This window comes from Labrus mixtus, chromosome 6 (assembly GCF_963584025.1).
Source record: "Labrus mixtus chromosome 6, fLabMix1.1, whole genome shotgun sequence".
NCBI classification, from domain to species: domain Eukaryota; kingdom Metazoa; phylum Chordata; class Actinopteri; order Labriformes; family Labridae; genus Labrus; species Labrus mixtus.
This window is the reverse complement of record NC_083617.1, coordinates 5,424,768-5,445,594: the sequence shown is the minus strand read 5'-3', so window position 1 is coordinate 5,445,594 and position 20,827 is coordinate 5,424,768. Positions and strand designations below refer to the sequence as shown.

Sequence of the window (20,827 nt, the reverse complement as noted above, 5' to 3'; positions counted from 1 at the left end):
AAAAGGAGCAAAACATAACAAATAATCAACCGAGGTGAAAATACACATTATGACTCCCATGATGCAAAAAGCAGCTCTTTTATTGTGTCCCTGAGGCTGCCTGCAAATGTGCAAGAAGCCCCCTTAACACCAATGTTAAGTAAACAAGAATCCCCACCCCCAACCTTTTTGATTTTATGAAGCTTTAGAGTACCTGACAGTTCAGTAGTTGTAGCTGTTAAGTAAAATTAATGCCTCAGATCCAACTCTTACTTGCCTGGTACAAGACTGACCAAAAGCCAGTTAAATTTCCAATATGGTGACTGCCATTGTTTGGCTTCAAAACACTACTTTATAAACTAATTGGTGATGTCACAGAGACTACGTCCATTTTATACAGTCTATGTTTTTTTAAAGATTAAATTAAATTCATAAATCCATTTTAGGATGTCAAAACAATGATTCAGTGGATGCTGCTTATTTTCTTTGGCCCTTATCATGTAGCACAGTGCTGTGTTATAATAAGATCTGAAGAAGCTTAAATAACTAAATCAGTATTTAACAAAGGTAAGAAGAAAGTCCTGCTTTCCTGTTATATTATTTAAATCACTTTATCAAACTTCATTCTCAAAACAAGATCACATTTTTTTTCTGTCTGGCAAATTAATCTTAAACAGTGTTCTCTATCATATCGAGACTTTCTCTCCACTCGGTTACATATTCCAAATGTACAGAGCTGGACAGGTGGTCTCTTCACTCAGAGAATCATTGTTAAAGATTGTAACCGTACACTTTTCTCCCCTCTGGATTCTCCACAACCTGTTCAAATCCTAGAGCCGTGTCTGTCTTTGTCCTTGAACACAAGTGCCCTGACTTCAGCCTCTTCAGAGTGCTATTCAACACTCAACAAGCTGGTTTCATTGGTGATTCAAAGGTGTATCGATTTAAAGAAAAAAAGTTAACTGGCGTCTTTATTTGCACTCAGCACTGCGACGAGGCTAATGAAGACGTAAGTGGCTGTTGATTCAGTCATTGTGTCTCTTAATAAAAAAACAGAGGCGTAGTAAAGACCTTAAAACGGTTCTTAGTGGAAAGAACTGCCGTGAGGAAAAGAGCTACTAACGACTGGAGATAACACATGGTGGTTGGTACAGTGATTTGATTTAATCATGCACTTGTTCGGGTCATTTAATATGACGTGATTATAATATTCAACAGCTGCGGCATTTGGTTTAGTTTTCTTACCTCGGCCTTGAACATCTTCAAACATGATGTTATTGAGTGTCTGACTCAGCTTGGTTTGAGAACATGGGTCAAACTCCGGCCTTAAAAAAAGTGTGAATGCATTTCCTATTTGTCCATAGAGAAAACGACTTCCTGTTCAATAGATAATTGCCTGGATTGTACTGATTTGCTTTTAAGAATATGAGAGGGCTAATACTGTTGGAACATCCTTGAATGCCTCGTCTGTGCTGACGCGTCTCTGAGGTGAGGTATGATTCAGACTCTTCTGTGGTGTTTGATTCGTTTTTGAATAATAAGGCTTTTTGAATAATGGGCCGTTTTTAGAAATTCTGTTTATACATCGTGTCATTTCCCGAGATGCACTATCAAGCTTGTGAAACATAAAGATGAGCTTTCAGTCGAAGGGAATTTACTTCATTCTGTGCCATAAAAGAAACAAAAACAACATGTTTTAGGTACTTATTTCAATGTTTTATATGAGCAAAAATGATAGCGGTAGTTGGATGACAGAAATGTAATTGGAAAAACTGTCTTTATAGTCAGTCTAGGTCTTCTAACTATTTTCTGACAAAACTAAGATACATTTTATTTGTAGCACGTCTACTCTTTATTTAGAAATGAATTTATTTTCCTCTATCGCTGCCCAAAACATCTTAACTTTAAAGGCACCTGGCTTTGTGAGATCAAGCGATCATGTGAACGCAGCACAAGTTTGATTCTCGATAATATAAAACAATCTGAAGACATGATGTGAAGACATGGCTTTTGCATCATGATTTGTCGTGGTGTTTTTTTTTAATTAAAGCTCCAGTGAGGAACTTTTGGTTTGTGTTGATGTTGGCGCCCCCTGTGGACATCGGGTATCTCTTATCTTTTTGCCGATTTTGTCCTGTATTCAATCCATCCTTCCATTATCTGTACTGCTTTTTCCGTTCGGGGTCGCTGGGGGCTGGAGCCGATCCCAGCTGTCGTTGGGCAAGAGGCGGGGTTACACCCTGGACTGTTCACCAGTCAATCACAGGACATATAGAGACAGACACATTCACACCTACGGGTTATTTAGTGTCAATTCATCTTTGGACTGTGGGAGGAAGTACCCGGAGAGAGCCCACACTACTCCACACAGAGAGGCTCTTTTCAACGGGAATTCGAACCAGGAACCTTGTAATTTTAACAAAAAAAAATTAGGGCCAGTCGGGTAGGGCTGTGTATCTTCAATGGTCTCATGTTTCAATTCAGTTATGATTATCCTGCCAATGATTCGATTCAAATCGACATCACGATGGATTGCATCCTCAGTTTTCTATATTTCTGCACATACTACGGCTACTTATTCATCGATGAAGACAAGCAGTCAGATAAACATGAACTCCATTTTTTATTCAGAGAGGGCATTAGAAATAAATGGTCAACTTAAATCTCTTTGCATTGTAAACCAAAACAGATAGATTATATACATTCAGCTGTATGTAATAATCTGTTATGTTCTGTCACTGCATCGGTGCAGAAACGTCCACGTCCGCATTGGGATGCTCGGCAGGAACGATGAATTTCAACACCCCTGTTGTCGAGAGTCTTTGTGGTGGGAAATATAAAAAAGGCAGCGTGCATTCACTCACTTCAGAAGTGGTTTGAGGAATTAAAAATAAATAGATGATAAAAATACATTATCAATCATGAGCCTTGTCTCTGGTGGTCTCTGTTTTGTCTGTTAACATGACTTATAATGGTAAATCCCGTGGCTGGCATCACATAACTTCAGGTAGTTGAACTCTTTCTGCCCGTGAACATGTCTTGCATCAGCCATAAACCGAGTCCGTGCGTGCTGGGGGAATATTTTTCAAGTCTCTGTTTTCCTGCTGGTGTCACCGTTTCAGCAGTGAACAGAAGACGCATCAAAGGACTCTTGCATGACTCTGATGCAAAAAAGATACACCCAGAGTCCTTCACGTTTAAAGCTGCTCAATCAAATCTGATGCTTTGTCGGACACTTTGAAGGTTTTTTTTTTTTAAACCTCTTTTTCTGTTTTGAAAAGAAAAAACGTTGAAGAAAGACCATTTCTGAGTAAACAAGGTGTAGCGTGTGTGACAAGGACTTTTGCACAGTTTAAAGCCGCACTTTTCAACTTCTCTACTCTTTGTGACTCATCCGCCCAGTTAGGTTCAGGGTATTTTATTTGAACCTGTAGGTTAGATTGGTTGCAGGGAGAGTCACATAAACGTAATGAAGCATTGCCAAAAGAGAAAACATAAAAAGTGCAAATGCACGGTTCATAGGTTAAAGCGCAGAAGTCCAAAAAGTGTGCAGAATCCAACTTCAAAGTCTGTAAACAAGAATGATCTGTAAAGGTTACAGATATGCAGTTTTTACTCAACTCTCACTCAAATTAATTACACAACATATTTAAGAAAAACTATAAACTTGAATTCAAATCAAGATTTAAAAGAAACAATTACAGCACGGTTCATGTTTTCCCATATACTTTAGTTTTGTTTTTGCTCCATGTAAGAGGCCTAACTTACTTAACTTAAACTACTTCCATTTTCATTTTTTGTAAAGAGTTTTATGCTGATGGTTTACTATTATTGCAATGAGCATTTGACCTTCACATTGGGATAAACACTGAAAGGGGAAAGGATGCAGAGAATGTACAAGGTTGCATTGCTAATGTTACATAAGCTTCAAAAAAGAGCTCCAGTAATACGTGAAGTTCAAAAGTCAAGGGAACCATTTTAAATCTTAGGGTGCATTCATACCTAAGCTGTTTGGTCTGTTTGAAACAAACTCTGGTGCTCGTTGTCAGATACCCTGTTTGGTCTGGTTTGGGGTGATGCGAATGCTCCAACAAACTCCGGTACAGCCAAAGAACCAAACTCTGGTCCGCTTAAAAACCAGAGTGCACCAGAGTTCGGTTTGCTGTAGGTAGTAACGCGTTCAGGACCAAACAAGGGAAGTGAACCAAAAAGCATTGTGGGTTGAACCTGTAAACGATGTCAGATAAGTTTGCAGAGCGTGGGGGTCATATTCACTTTCGGGTCATCGTGCAGCATTAGGCCGGCTAGCAGTAGCCACTGACCGGAGCTACAGCCCCAACTAGTGGCGGGTGGCAAAGCGCAGTGTGAAACCAAACTGAACCAAATGAAAAGTGCACAGCTGTTGACACTTCACCCCCTGAATCGCACCGAGTCCACCGGCCTTCATTTGTGAAAGCGACCTTAGTTATCTGTCTCTCTTTGCTAAAGATTTAATTTATCAAGAGAAACATCTTCTTTTTTTTTAAATCCTGGACTTCAAAGATTAGTTCATGAGTAAGTAGCCTTGTCACTGACTGCTGTTTTGTGTTGTGCTTATAAAGCAGCATCCTTCTGTGCTGCCGTCTGCTGTCCTAGTATCTGTTATTGGCCCTGAGGAACAGCCTCGTGGCAGATACAGCACACTGAACTCGTGTTACAGCCCACTTTGGTGCTCCATTTCGAAAAGGTGTCTTAGTTCTCGTGTACCCACTCTCCCAGAGAAAGTGCGATGGGCTGTGCACAAAATCCCGGCATTTGTTTCACAGCAGAAGCAGCAGAATGGTGCTGAACACATCGCAGCTCTCACAATGATGTATGTGTTAAGTCAGAGACTGCACTTTGTGGCAGGCTGCACAAAAGGCTTCCTCATTAGTATGCGACAGGCGCCGAGAAAAAGATGGGAGGCAGCGATGCCGAAAGGGAGGCCTGGAGGAAGAAGGCGATGTAATATTAGACCAGAGGGAGGGAGGAAATGGATGAAATCAACTTGATATGTCCATTTTTCTTTCCGTGGAGGTTAGCCTATTCATTTGGCTGCGTGTCTATTTGCAGCACACTTGAGTGTTTTGTGCGGCCTTGGGGTAGGACTTGGTTTGAACTGCTTGTGTTACAGATGTTAACTTCAGGTTAATTAATTTCCACTAACTGACACCATTTTTCACATAATGCGTCGGATTCCTCTGGGCGCTTTTCAAACAATAAAAGAGATTCATCAGATGACACCTCACATTAGCTGCTCTTAAAGTTGGGTTATTAATGTACACCAATGTTGGTGTTTTTTTTTATTTATACCAGCACTTGTTGTTTTAGCCCCTGGCTCCCTCTTTGCTAACCTGTATGAACGCATAAATCCCTTTTTCTCAGCCGTTTCTGGGTCTGACATTTTATCTAGAACAGAGACTGTTGTTTGATTTTATGTTGGTCTTTAGTCCATGTTTTGTTTAAAAATGTCACATGTTTTACTGTGTTTGATGTTTGCAGCAGATGTAAAGGGTAAAGGGAATCTGCAGATTTAATTTGTCCCCCTTACCTTTTACTTTAAAGTTCTCCTTGTGCATTTGGTGTTAATGACCTTTAAAAAACTGCCCATTTTCTCCTTTCTGCAACATCAAACTTCTAAACTTTATAAGTATTTTATGGTCTACAACCTTTTATTGTTTCTAGGTTCTTCTAAGGCCTGCAGTGCAGATTAAAAAAAAGGGGAAGTATTTTAAATGGTGTTACATTCAGGAGAAATCAGTGCTACAGGCAAATCAGTCACTATGGACTGAGCCTAAGAAGCCTTGCCAAGTTTACACATACACACACACACACACACACACACACACACACATACGTAATCCCTTTGATTGTGTCCTATTTCTCTCTCAGTTGCCGCAGGTTTTTGTGAATGTGTCCTAGAGTGTCGGGTGTGGGCAGGGGGGGGGGGATGTTATGGTGATGTAGCCCCCCGAGCCGTGATGTGCTCTAGAAGATCTGTGGCTGTGTTCCTTTTAATGCATTTTATGCCCTTGTGTTTGGACTCGCTTCTCTGATTCTGTAGTGATTCCCTCAGGTCGGAGGTCAGCTGGCATACCCAGGATCATCTGACATGAAGGTAGAAGTGCAGGAACTCAGTTTACACCTGAGAGAAACGGTGAACAGATCCAATGTAGAGGAGTTGCATTCAATATGAGTAAAGAAAAAAGACATTTCAAGCTGTATTATATAACATCTGTATAATAACCCGACCGATTTATCAGCCAGTCGATAATATCGGCCGATATTAGAATATCCAGTGACTATCGGTATTGCCTACTTTTATCACAGATATGTTCAGTTATTACTTGATTTATTCACCAGTCAAATAGCATTTCATTTGAGTTTCATTGTTTTACACTAGCAGTTCTCTGTCACCAGCGGAGGGCGCTATATTTTTTTTTACAAAAGCATCATCACTCTCCAGAGTTTCAAGCGGTGATACACGTACATGCACAGTAACTTTCCAGTTGAGCAACCATCTTCGTTATGTACTGTGTCTTTTCCACAAATGTTTGATAACTGCATTTGATGGATCAACGTAATAAATGTGTGTATCTATCTTTAAAGATCTGACACAGATCTAAGAAAGATATCGGCCGACATATCGGTATCAGATTTTTTCTCTCCCCAATATCAATATCGGCCCCAAAAATCTCATATCGGTCTGACTTTGATCAGTACACTGGTTTTGATGACAGATCTGTTGTTTTTAGAAACTGGCAGGTCAAAAACATTTTACTCTAAGGTGTAACTATATTTTAGTCTCCCTTTTAAAGGTGAAGCTGTTTCAGTTTGTTCCCCTGAAGATTTTGAATCTGCAACTTAAGCAGAAAAAGACAAAAAGAAAAAACTGCATCATCTGAAAGAAGTGAAAGTTTAATATCACCTCGTTTCAAGCCTTTGCTCACTTTTACTTAGACTACATAAGATTTTTTAACATCCCAATTATTTCACATAATACATATTAAACACACTCTAGTGCCAGTGGAGTTCCAAGATAAGTTTGAATAGAGTAAGGGGGGGGGTCTTAAATCAGGAAATTGCCTCTTGAATCCTTCGAAGCTCTACATAATTAATATTTGATTTACTGTACTTAAAGAAGATTTTATGGCTTTTTAAATTGCCGCTGCAGCTTGTCACATTAGCAAGTTCAGGGCTTTTTACTGCGACGTTAATGTGTTATGATGGCTGCAGTCGTGGTGATTCTGTTCGGCACGTGTCGACGAACGCTGTTTGATTTTTAGAGGCAGGGTCCTTGTGATTCATTTTTTTTATGGTGGCACATAAACAAAAAAAAAGGTTGGCTGTGAAGATTGTGTAGAATGACCCTCATTAAAAGTATGAAGGTTTTTTGGGGGGGGTCTTTAGAGCAACTGGACAGGAGACGGTGTGAAGGTTTTAGGAGGTCTGGCACTCTTGACTTTATTGATGAAGTTTACTCATGTCCTCGACCTTGATGTTCTGTGATTTTGGAACTTGTGTAAAGGTTTTTTTTTTCTTCTTCTAAATATTTAACCAGGGCTCGCATAATTTCATCCCTCTCACAATAAAGTCATATAAAACATGAATACGATCGGAGACCGGCAAATCAAAAGATGAGATTTAAAAATATTTGTGACATGACTCAATCTGCCCTTCGTTTTCTACTTTAATTATTCAGTCTAAAAACAGTTTGTCACAATGTCTTTAAATCAAAGTTTATATCCTCAACTTGCCCGTTTTGTCTCTGATCTGGTCTTTGATCACTGAGGAGATCAGGTCTGATATTTAGAGGGAAGAAGACTACAGAAACATTTCCCCCGTGACTAACTTAATATTAAAGATTCTCTCAGAGGGAAGCCTTTCTCTTTTTAGATCTATTGGAAGGCAACACCTTAACCATCCAATAAAATTCATTTTATTTTGTTTGTTGAATTAAATTTAATAAACTGAACAGAACTGAGTATCTGATTGTTCCCTTTGCATATTTTTTACAAGTTGGAACTGAGTAAAACCCAGAGTCGAACTTTGTGTTTGACTTATTGTTATGTGGACTGAAGGATTCTGGGATTTTGAGTTGGACTTGTTTTTATTTATTTTTTAAAGTTATTTTTTTGTGGACTTGTATTAGATAGGAGAGCTGAAGAGAGAGAAAATGTTTGGAGGAGAGAGAGGGGGATGACATGCAACGAAGAGGCCAAGGTCAGATTCCCACAGCAGCTGCGATGAGGACTATAGCCTCTGTACGTGGAGTGCGCAACATAACCGCTAAGCTATCTGTGCTCCCTCGACTTGTTTTTTTGGTGGACTGAAGGATTGTGGGATTTTGAGTTGTACTCATTTTTTTGGTGGACTGAAGGAGTTCCAATTTATATTTTACTATTTTTAGGACAAAATCTACTGACTCTGCCTTTAACAAGAATCTGTAAAAAAAAAAAGAAGAGCGCTGTTTTTTCTTTAGGAATAAAAAGTGGGTAAATCGTGGTCTTCATGCTGTAACAATGTGCTCTGCAGGACAAGGGGCAACAGTAATGAGGGGGAAGATGTCCAGGTTACACTCTCCATAATTCAGCCCTGTGGAGTACGGTGACACGTCTACAGCAGGTTCTCTCTAATAGCTCGATATTTCATAGAGGAAAACACCCTGTCAGATCTGACATGATGTATGACAACGTCTCTTTTCACCCCAACCTTGTCCCTCTTACACTCTCATCCTCACTAATGCCTTCTCCTCCTCTCTCCCCCCTTCTCTCTCTCTCTCCCCCCCCTTCTCTCTCTCTCTCCCCCCCCTTCTCTCTCTCTCTCCCCCCCCTTCTCTCTCTCTCTGTAGTTCGACAAACAGTACGCCTACAGCATTCGCCACATGTTTGGCAAAGAAGGCAAACGGACAGACTACACCCCCTACAGTTGCATGAAGGTGATTTTATCAAACGCACCCAGCCAAGGCGACCATCATGGTGAGTTGACAGCTGTTGTGAGCAGCCATTCACATGTGATGTTCCACTCAGCTGTTATCATCAGACTCTTTGGTTAATGTACTACACTTGGAGATAGTGTCAGAGCTAAGAATGGACATTATGATGATCAAATGATCTACATCTATAGCTCTTTGTATCTGAATTGTTTATTTATACATCTAATTTATTCAAATACATTTCATTTTGTTTCTGTTGCTTTTTTGTTTCTTTATAAGTTCATTTATTTAAAGACAGTTCGATTCTATGTTTTCAGGATGTCCATTCCGTCACAGTGACCCCGAGCTGCTGAAACAGAAGCTCCAGTTCTACAAGGTGTCTCCCAGTGGAATCAGTCAGGTGAGTTGTGTCGTGTCTACAGTAACTGTACGGCTCTCAAATGATCAGTCAGCCCTTTAGCCTTCTTGATCTGCTTTCACTGGGGAAGGGTTTTTTTAATTTTTTATCACTGGTTGCATTAAACCAGTGTTTCTCAACTGGTGGGTGGGGACCCAAAAGTATTTGAGCTTGAGCCTTTTCCAATGGGTCATGGTTGTGTGGGGAAAAAATGTCAAAAAGTCTATGAATTGTTTTTTAAAAATGATGGTTTTGTTCCTTCTCTTTGTTGCCCCACATGTTTCATATCATTTGAGGTCCAAACTGGACTATTTTTTTATTCAATAGATCTGATTGGTTGACAAAATATATCAGAAATTTGGGTCACAATTTTTATGAAGGAATTGGTGATGGGTCCTTAGGCTAGACCAGTTGAGAACCACTGCAATAAACTATAGATACAAAACAACAGATATCTCTGAAACCAAAAATGGGTCTGTGGTTCTCAGTGGCTGAGAGCGTTTGGACTAATCTTAGCAACACTTCATGTAAAGTATAAAGTTTATTAAATACACAACTGATATTTGACTGATACTTGATATCTATTTAATTCCTGCTCAGTCTTCTGGAGTAAAACTCAAAAGTAATTTGAAGTAAAGCAGTGATATCTCATCAGTGCAGTGTTTGCCCCTTTTGTATTAAGAGAATAAAAAAGCAATAAAGCTCACAGCACAGCAAGTGTTTTCCCTTTTATCGTCGGTGTTCAGAGTGCGTTTTTGCAAATGTTCCTGGTACACCATTACATTAAATAAAATAAAATAAAAATGCAATATCTGTCAGGAACTAAAAGAGCTCCTCGCTGCAGCCCTGGTTTGGAGCATGCTTGTGGCTGTGTCATGCTTGAGGCAGCCTTCAGGATGTATGGGAAATAATGACGGAGCAAAAATACAGACACACTCCTCTGATGAGTTTAGTGACTGCTGCAGACCTTGGATTTATTATTTCATGAGGACAGACACCGTGAGTCTGCTGTCCCGCTCACACTACACTGGCAAATACAAGAATATGAGAGCTCTGCTATGACCCGACCAAATCCAGGACTTTGAAAAATCTTCAGTCCATACTTTTGCAACTTTATAGAGCTTAAGAAAACCAGAAAGGGGGGGGGGGGGGGGATCACAAAATTGAGATTTGCCAGACGACTTGAAGGTGTAATCGTTGCCAGCGGTTGTTCTACAAAGCGTTGACTCAGGGACTTGAATATTCAAATGAGCCCAAATAAGCCTGTGATCTGTTTTCATTACTTTTTCACACAGATCTTGTGAAGGATGTATTGTGAGCTGTCATTATGATTAATGAGGAACGTTTGTGTCGGTACTAGACCGAAAGCCGATTAAAAGAAGTTTGAGTCAGAGCTGCATCAACACAAAATGTTGTCGATATCCTTTGTTAAATGTAATAAGTCAGTATCTGATGTGCATCCGGTTATGCTGCAAGAAAACAGTGAAGCTAACCAGCACCCTCAGACCTTTTCTCCATGTCACCTTTTTCTTTTTTTTTGCAGATCCTGGAGCTGGTTAAAGGGATGCACTATCAACTCGCCTGCCAGAAGTACTTTGAGCTGACACACAATGTAAGCTCAGATTTAATTTGAAGCAGGGTTCACTTGGGATACGTGTTATAGAAGCAGAAGTTTGGTTTGTACATGTCATGGATGAAAACTCAGGACCGTTAGCACCTTGTCCTGTTTTGTCCCCTGCGGATACTCATCACATTTAAGCTGTTTTTGGATGCTTGAGTCATCATCCCTTTCAAGGTCCTGGTTATAGAGGAAAGCAGTGATTGGGAAAAAAAAAAAAAAGGCCTTAAACTCTTACTTACTTGAGACATTAAAGGAATGATATCCAGCTGAGTCTGGCACCCAGTTAATATGTCGGATCAATTCATCAAAAACTCAAGGCCCCTTTCACAGTATTAGAGTAACATGACACACCAGCAGCACAGCTTGAAATTCTCTGGTTGTTTAATAAATTGTACAAGTGCTCTTACAACTCATCTCAGCAGAAAAGTCACAGGTCCCCGCTAAACAAACTGAATTAAACTGTGTCTTTTTTTGAAGAGGTGATTGAATCCTTGGAGTGAGCACAGAAATCATAACGACAGGTTTCTTTTTCTGTGACGAGTGCACTTAATTACACTTAAAGGCTTTTTAGTGAGAGTTTGATTAAAGGTGTTTAAACTCATGTCTGTGCAGTATGTATATAGTGACACTTAGCTTAGATGATCTTAGTTTAAGTATAAAGACTGGAACACAAAGACTGGCTGCTTCAAATGTTCAAAATGTCACCTATCTTACAAACTCTTCATGTCTCTCATTGTGTCTCTCACACACACATCAGTGTTGAATTCACAAAAAGCGATTTAAACTTAGCTGCATTACTTAGCTAATGGCTCCGAGCTTAACAGGAATTTGTGAGTGTAGACTGTGTAGATGATGGACGTCGTCTCAGTGTTGTCACCCCATTGGTTCATGAAGAGGTGTTTTGAAGTCAAAGCTAGTGGTTGCCATATTGAAAAGGCCATCTTCACATAACTTTGCGTCATTCTAGAAACATGTAAAGGGGTGTTGATGAGGCAGGCCTTTAGCTACAACATGCCCACCTGTCAGTCAACTAAGCCACGCCCCCAAACTATGCAAATGTAGGTGTATCTCTAAGTAATAAGGGTGTGGTATTCAAATTATTTGTGTTTTAATGAAAAGCAACCCCCATAGTTTTTAACAATAAAGAAAAGAGTAATAGAGAGAAAAATCGTTTTTTTTACCACGCTGTTAGCACGTCAGTTGTAAAAATGGGGATTTTGACATGGGGGATCCTTGGGTTTATTTAGCATCATTAAGTGGACACTCAATGAACTGCAGTTTTTTGCATTTCTGCATTGGCTTCTTTTTGAACAACGAAGGTCGAGCTTGGCGGAGAATACTTTTTTCACCTAGCTATATTAGAAATCAAATAGGCATCTTTCACAAAATGTTGTACTGTCCCTTTAATTCCTCAATGGATAAATATACATTTGGCTTCTAAGCCAAATTTATTGTATAGACAAGACAGTGGAGATAGAGTACAACTCAGAGAGAGAGTGGGGGAATGACACACGGGGAAGGGGCCACAGATCAGACCTGAACCCGTGCTACCCCGCCCCGAGGACACCAGCCTTCGTACATGGAGTGCATGGACCAACCAATAGACCACCAGCGCCCCAGCTCACTGTTGATTGACTTTTGTGTTAAATACTTGGTTAATTTGTTAGCTAATGTATTTCTATGTAGTGCATGCAAACAATGAGGGGAAAAACAAATATATTGTCTGCAGTCGTGTTAAATAAACAAACTCTTTTCATAGAAAAATGAAACAAATTGACTTTCTTAAGAAGCCAAAATCTGATAACAAACGTTAAACAACAGTAATACTTGTTAAATGTCCGTAGGGTGCTTAAAAAGTGTAAACAAAACCTGTTGTCTTCACTCTAATGGAAGCTGGTGAAAGTTATGTACAAATCCATCATAGTAATATAAAATGTTCCCTCTCTTTTGATGTGAAAACTTCTACAAAAACCAATCACAATTCCATTATTATTTGAAAATTATGAAAAGGTCAAAGAGAGAGCTTGCTCTGGTAATTGATTCATTAGTTTTTACTCGCCCTGAGTGATTTTGACATTTTATGTCCTGAAATGACATTTCATCGTCTCTCTGTGCTCTGATTAAGTAGTCAGAGGACTTAACTCTCATTTGGCTGTGAAAGCCGGCCCTCCTCGTTATTGTAAATATTAAAAAAAAAACATGTGAGTTAATGTCCTAATCCATTCCTGTGAAGAGAGGCCACTTCACTGAAAACTAACCCCGCTATTCCTATTTCCCTCTCTCTCTCACTTATGTTTCTCTATTGAGCAGACTGAGGACTCCACTTTCTCTCTCAATCATCCGAACCAATACTTTATCGAGAGCCAGAGAGTTTTGGGAGGAGGCAAAGAAATAAAGAAAGAGATGGACGCACCACAGAGGTTGCAGGAAAAATCTGCAGCCCAAGGATCCGGCGCAGCTCGAGAGGCGACGGCGAACGCTGCCCAGGGTTTGGTTGAGATGACGGAAGATCTGGACGCTTACTTCCAAGACGCCTGATTTCATTTTATCCTTAAGATATGTAGAAATAAAAGTTTGTTTAGTCTGTCTTCTGAGGATTGAGGAGCCAAAATTCTAATCAGAGTTTAACCATTTACAGTCACTGTCTCCGCCTTGTTATGTATTAAAGTTTCTTATTTTCAATATTGAAATCATTTGTTGTTTTTTCTCAACAAAATGAAATCCACAATATAGAATTAAATGAAAATTAGTTTCATTACAATTTAAACTATTATATGAAGTATATCCTCCTTAAATGTCTCTGTGAGTCATGACTGTCTACAATGAGTCAGAAGCTCGAGTCCTGCTGGCTGTGTTGTTGTCGGAGCCGTGTTTACATTATGTTTACATGGACGAGACGACCTTGTGTATGAAGCTGTTTTAGTCAAGAGAAAAGAAGAATAACATACTGACTGCTTATTTTTAATGTCATATAAGTGTCTTTAGATCTCGGTCATTCTGTGTCAATTTATCTGCAATATGGAGCTAAGAGCTAACTAAAGAGCGCTAACATTAGCATGCTAACAAAAGAATGCAGGACACAGGCAATTACAGTTCAAGAAAAGGACAATTTTGTCCACTTTACGCTTAATGGTGCTTAATTATGGTGCGTTCTACTTCATAGCTCCTTTGTGTGAGTGTGAGTGGAGAGGGGTTGGAGGCGTGCCGCTGCAGGAGAGCTGAGGATTCAGAATAGCGGAGGTGTGGCCAAACGGCAGTTTGTTTTGGTTTAATGGTGGTGCTCAAGGGCGACATCTACTGGATCAAAAAGTCACACCTTCTTCCTTTAAACTTGGATATTAATCACCCACAACAACAACAAAACAATCCATTTTGTAAACCAATCATAGAAATGGTCACAGGGCAGCTATCCGGCTGTTTACACCCAGAACCGGCGTCGTCAGATGTTGACTATCAACATATGTGGCTGATAATTGATGGCCGCAGATGTTGGGCTTCCGCTGTTGATCTATTTTTGTCCACAGGTGTCCGACTTTACAAGGGGGGAGTTAGATCCTCTGTTACGTGAGAACCGAAACATGAAGAAGGGATGTCTCTTGAGAATCTGAATAATCAACCCACAAGCTTTGATGTAAAGAATAATGACCCCCAAAATGTGCAAAAAACAGAAACAATGAAATAGTGAAACCAAAAGGGACATGATGAAAGATAGGAAGGTGCTGAGCCAACCAAGCAATGGGTCATCACTCTCAGCCCCTCCCCCTAAAACTAAGAAATAAACTAATCTAAGAGAAAACAAAAGAGCAGGACTACCAGAGATCTCCAGCACAAACTAAAATAACAAACCCAGCAATCTAAAACATGCTGATTATATTCGATTTTGGGAGAAAAAGGTTCAGAGGTAACACTCTTCACCATGCATCTGCCGAGTGTGTGTGCCAACATCTGTCCTCTACCTGCTCCTCTAAATCCCCCTCCTCCTCGTCCTCCTCCTCCTCCTCCTCGTCCTCCTTGTCTTCCTCCTCCCTGAGTGTAAATTGCACTCAGGTTTGCAGCAGGCATGAGGCAGCTTCAATGTACACACAGTACATCCTACACTGAACACATGGACATGTTAAACAAAGGTGGTACAAGCACTTTAACACTAAAACTAAAAACTACTATATACAGGCGAACGGCCGCACTCCCTCGATCGTTGGGGGTGGCAAATCGTGCCTAAAACCGTCTTGTGTGTGGCCGGCTTCATGGAGACTTTCGACTTTGATATCATACAGTATGTGCATTTTTATTATTTCAAGCCATATTTCCAGAGGCTCCAGCTTTGATAGGACATTATTCAAACCTTAATTTCAGACCAAAACAAGGATTAAAACTTCCTGGTTAAAATCATCGCTTGGTTAATTTAGTTGTTTTAACCCGAGTGTTAATAGCACTCTCTCAGTTTATTTTCTCCGCTCTGAACTCTCCTAGCTCACACACAGCACACTCGGTGCTCGGGGTTTGGCAGGGACAGGGGCTCTGGGGGTGAAGACTAGAACATTCCCCAGCTGTCTCAGAAAACAATGTCATTGTTTTCGCTGGCAGAGTTGAGGATGGATGGTGGCAGGAGGACGGATGAAAATAAACAATTTTCCCCACAGTTGTATTGTGCCGGCTTGGAATATTGCCTCACGGTACACAATGCAATTTATTCAAAGCACACGTGGTCTGGAGACATTTCCTCACTCTTCGCTCAAACTTTTTTCTGCTCAATCACTTCTGTGAAAAAAAAAGGTGTCTGATTGAAGCTTTTGCACCTATGTGAAGGCACAAGCTGCTTCTTTTTTTTGTTCTTACTATATATTCATCTTACAAGATTACTAACTTTAGATCTAATTAGATCCACCAAACAGGCGGTGGTGAATTACATGAATACAAATGTGCTTCCCAGGAGTCCAGAGGAGATATTGGATGATTGAATGAAAACCTCTCTCTGTAATTTAATGATAGTTAATTTTAAATCAAATTCTTCGCCTTGGAGGTTTGACAAATGTGAGAAAAAAAAAAAAAAAAACAGCATTCTTGCACATTTTCTCTGCAGGCTTTTCTCTTTCCCTGGATTTTTTTTTGACACATTCAGACCACAGTTCATCACCGCTTCACACTGCCAACGTCAGAGCACAAATGCAGCTTCTTGCTCCAGAGCCGCACACATAGCCGGAATTAAATTAGGTCTTAAAATCCAGGCATGGTGCTTGACACAGAGAGGATTTATTCAGTATAATAAGGCGACTGGATAACAGTGCACAGCCGGGCCGCTGTCAGCGGAGAGACCCTTGATGTTTAATATTTGGTTGAGCATGACTACGTTTGACAAAGCTGGCACTTTCTTAGACGGTGGGCACGCAGTTGACTGTAGGACGGTGTTTATCTCCAACGAATGGATTTACAATCATTAGTCATGAACTTGCACGCCTAAGTCTTGTCGTTTTCTGTCTCCCTGTGCTCATTACACAGGCGAGAGGTGTTCTGGGGATGGTGCATATTAACCGAAAAAGGGCAGGAATATTTTAATCCAACACCCAACTGCAACTGGTTTCAGGTGCCTGGTATGGAGGCTGACATGCAGACTGAATCTGTATGCATGGGTGTGCTGCGCAGCTGAACAAGAGACGCCTTTGTTGCAATTTGAAGCTTGTAAATGCTTCAAAGAAAAACATCCTCGAGTTCATTTGCATTGTATGCATGCACTGATTCAAACTAAACAAAATCAGCAAACTCGACTCTCTTGTGATGTGAACAAGCACCAAAACAAATCCAAAGGTTATTCGTCTGCAGCATTGAACCTCAACATTGACTCTACTTTACATTCCTATTCAAATCATGATGTTTCCCCTTTGTCCTCTTTTTAATACAATTTTACCCCGGGGACCAAATATGCAGCAATTTGATTTGTTATTTAATATTCACCAGCAGCAGCTCTAGTTAATTTGGGAGATTTGTGTGTGTTAGTGTGTGTTTGTGTGGGGTTTGTTTCCTACTTATTTTTAAAAGGATTAGATAACATCCAATAATGCATGCTCTTACATCTCGCCCTCGAGCTTCATCAAAGCGTGCACCGTTTATTTGATAATTGTCTCATCACTAATTTCCGAGCTCCTATAATGTTCCTGCAGACATGATGGAGTATTAACTTTTCCGGGGCAAGAGGAACAGATTAGTTTGGGTCTTTAGTGGATTCCTGTCAAATTAGCTGCCGAGCCGTCACAAACTTTATCCTCACTACTCTAGAGTTTTTTTTTTTATTCCAGTGTAATAAAAAAGTTTGAGAACTGACGCAAAGCCTGATGGAAGTTAAATCTTGAGTTAAGCTGCTGTGTGATTGTTAAAAAAGCTCGGGATTGTTGCTTTGATTTCTGTGTGATGTTACATAAAATCATGTCTGGTTTAAGTACATCGCTTGAAACAAAAGCTCAGTTCATGAAAAAACTAGGAGACTGGGAGGTTCAACATGAGTGAGTTTGGAAAGATGTGAAGTTGAATAAATTTATGATGAAAGTTCACACATTTCTAACCCAAGTAGAAGTACAGATACATGTGCAAAAGAAAATCTAGTTAACAGGAAAAGTTGAGCAAAAAGTGAAGAAGTAGAGGCTTTAAAATATGCTCATTATATAAAAGTTAAACATTTCCCTCTGAAAGACATTTATTTATTCAGGCTGTTTCTCTGCTAAAGCAGTCAAACTTCAAGTGAAATAAAAAGAGTATAGCATAAGGCTTGACAAGCCCTTGTAAGTCAGGGACATCACATGAATGTCTTCTTTGTTATTTTGGTTATGTTTACATCTGAAATGCTTGATGTCGTTAATTAATACACAGAGAAATAATCTGTTCTGTATTGAAAGTGGTTTTGATGTTGCAGCTTGCAATGATTTCATTTAAAATTATCTAAAGTGACCCTTAAATGCATCAAAGCTCAGGTTCTATAAGGAACGGGAAGTTGACATATTTACAATGTTACAACTCACTTAGCAGAGGCTTTTATCCAAAGTGACGCACATCAGAGAGTAAGTACAACACTAATCCATTCATACACCACCATAGAAGCATTCGGAGCAATGCAGGGTTAAGTATTTTGCCCAAGGACACAATGAACCCTCGACCTTCCGGTTGAGAGGCGACGACTCTACCAACTGAGCCACAGCCGCCCCTGTTAAAAATGTTGGTTTTAAAATAAAAAAATTGTCCTAGAATTAATACTCAAGTTAAGAGCAAATAACAGTCATATTTAACCTGCATCTTCAGTGCTGTTTGTCAACCGACGGTGGTTAACAGAAACAATTAGACACGACACGCTCTTTTTGAAACAATGGTCAAAGAAAAATGCTTTCACTGATTGATCACACAAAGACAGAACGCCTTTTTTTAATCGATATGTAGTTATATTAGTTTGGACGTTACGCTCTGCTAGTTAAGATGAACCTCACCTCTCTGTGAATTCCTTTCAGCTAAAGATTTATGAAGATGGTCAATGTGCAAACAACTGAATGCTCACCAACCTTACTGTCATAAAAATAAAGATCCAAACTTATACACAAAGGTTTTACATATTACTTTTTAGGCTCCCCCTGTAAGTGTGCGTATGTAAACATTAGGATGAGTGAGTGACATGGCATACATTTATTATCCTCCAGATTCCCTCAAATGTCATCCGCGAGTGTCCACTCTCCAACCCAAAGTCCCTCTGGGATGTTATCAACCCACAGAGCATGGATGTTTACTCTACTGTCACAGAGGGCAGGGCAACAACTATTTGGGCATGGACATCACTCTCCTGTCTGCAAACAGCAGCACTGGGGTTCTTTTTGGGAGATTTAAAAAAAGACGGTGTCTGATGTATGAAAAGGGCAATTTTTTCAATTTGAACAACTTAAATCACCCCTTAGCTCTTCTGTGAGTCACTACAAGGTGTGACATTCATTAAAAGTAGCTTTCAAGGCAGATCACTGCAAAGCTGATGATGGCAGTAACATGTCTGTAATGTGGGGGGGGAGGTGTGATGACAAAAATTATAGAAGAGTTTTTTTTGTTTTTTTTTCACAGAGCACATTGTTCCCAAGATTACAAACCTTGATTACACTTAAATTTAAAGTCCCCTTGACGCTGGTATTCCAATTAAGCAACATTTTATAGTGTCTCATCTGAAATCCATTACTAGAAATAATGTGGAGGAATTCATAAAGTGAAAAGGATTTTTTGTTTTTCTTCAATATTTTGTTTGTGCTGAACCCTGCTGACTTGACGGCACTCTCTATAATAATTAACCGACTAATTACCAATGGCTGTAATTAGGCCCAACCGTATGATTTGTTTGTTTGGGGGGGGATAAAGGAGAAAGCTTTCTGGGGCCTTGTCGCATGGAGGTTAGAAAAAAACATGGTCCATCTTAATTTTAAAGAACAATGACCACATTTTATTTAACACCTCAATACTCACCGTTTAAAAATGTAAACCCCCTCTTCTCAAAGTGATATTTTTTTATAATGTTACCGACATAAGTAGGTCCAGTGAACTTAACTGTTATGCTAGTTACACTTGGACAAAGAAAGTTGGACTACTCTAGTACCACTTCAGGACCTGCACAAAGTTAGGAAAAGTGAGGGAGCTGGCTCAGACATTTGATCCCAACAAGAACTTATTAAAATCCTTTTTCAGTTGACTCCAAAGGCTGATGGGAGCCAGGCAGAGGGAGCTAATGTTAGCCAGAAGGCTAGCACTAAAATTACTGATCGAATGTGCATCCGTTGATTTAAATCATATCCTGGGAGAGCCCATCCACAAAGTCTGTTAGCCTTGTAAAGAGCACCAAAAACTACAAGAAATAATTATTACATTATCAAACTAAACCCTATTTTTCAGGGACTACAGCCCTCAGAAAAAAATACTTTTGAAGTGTCTGAAATATCTCGGACAGCGGTCATAGGTTAACTCCTTATAGGTTGTGTAACGCACACATCTGGAAAGAATTTGTATCTGAGGTGATATAGGAGCCCCCTCCAGTTGAATGTTTACCTTAAGGTGTTGTGTAAGAGAATTGCCAAATATGGAGGTATTACATGACCCATAACGACAAGCAGATGTTCTGGGTGCATATATGCAACAGTTTCTGTATGTTCGCGGGGGATCATTATTGGCTTCATGATTCCCCTGGGCATACGTGTTCAGTGATACTTTCCTTGCTAAATAGAATAATCCTCTTTGAAAGCAAGTCAGTGTCAGCGGAGATTTTCTTCAGCATCTACACATCATCAACAACAAAGGGAATCCACATCACTTTCAAGTGCATCACAAGTGGGAAAACTTTGATATCTACAGGGTCTTACACATGGGTGTTGTAAAATGGATAAAAACAACCCAAACATTTCAATGAAGTAGCTCCTGCATTATTTTTGACTAACATCCACTCAATTTGGCATGCCTTTGTATCATGTACAGACTTAGAAAAAGCTCTGAATAAAACAGTTCATCTATTTTTTTCATGACTTTAATACTGCTACAACACACAACAAGGACCAGTTCAACATTTTACAGTACTTGCAGTTTTTGGGCAGTATACAATGCAAACAGAAGATGAACATGCAAACTCCGGGTGTGGCTGAGAATTGATTTGTATTGTTCTAGCTGAGAGGTGTAATCGATGCCGCCTTTGCTTCAAAGTATTAAAGTGAAACCAGCGAGCGAGACAGACAGTCACAACAGAGAGGTGTCAGCAGGAAACTGTCTGGGGCCCGTGTCCTTCCTACAAGGTTTTTTTGTAAACAGAATACGGTGAGGATACACCTGTTGGCATCACTCCATAGGTCTAAATCTGGAGATCCATGCGTGTCCATTACTGTCT

At 39.9% G+C, this 20,827-nt stretch overlaps 1 protein-coding gene across 1 annotated transcript in view; it reads left to right on the top strand.

Annotated features, from left to right (window-relative positions):
• The window catches only part of prim2 (DNA primase subunit 2), a 28,296-nt gene extending 14,664 nt beyond the window's left edge, over positions 1-13,632 (top strand). Inside the window, exons 11-14 of the mRNA XM_061039600.1 lie at positions 8,849-8,975; positions 9,250-9,332; positions 10,873-10,941; positions 13,261-13,632. Coding sequence (XP_060895583.1) covers positions 8,849-8,975; positions 9,250-9,332; positions 10,873-10,941; positions 13,261-13,488 — 507 coding nt within the window. The 3' untranslated portion in view covers positions 13,489-13,632. The remainder of the gene's footprint in view (positions 1-8,848; positions 8,976-9,249; positions 9,333-10,872; positions 10,942-13,260) is intronic.
• The last annotated feature ends 7,195 nt before the right edge of the window (positions 13,633-20,827 follow it).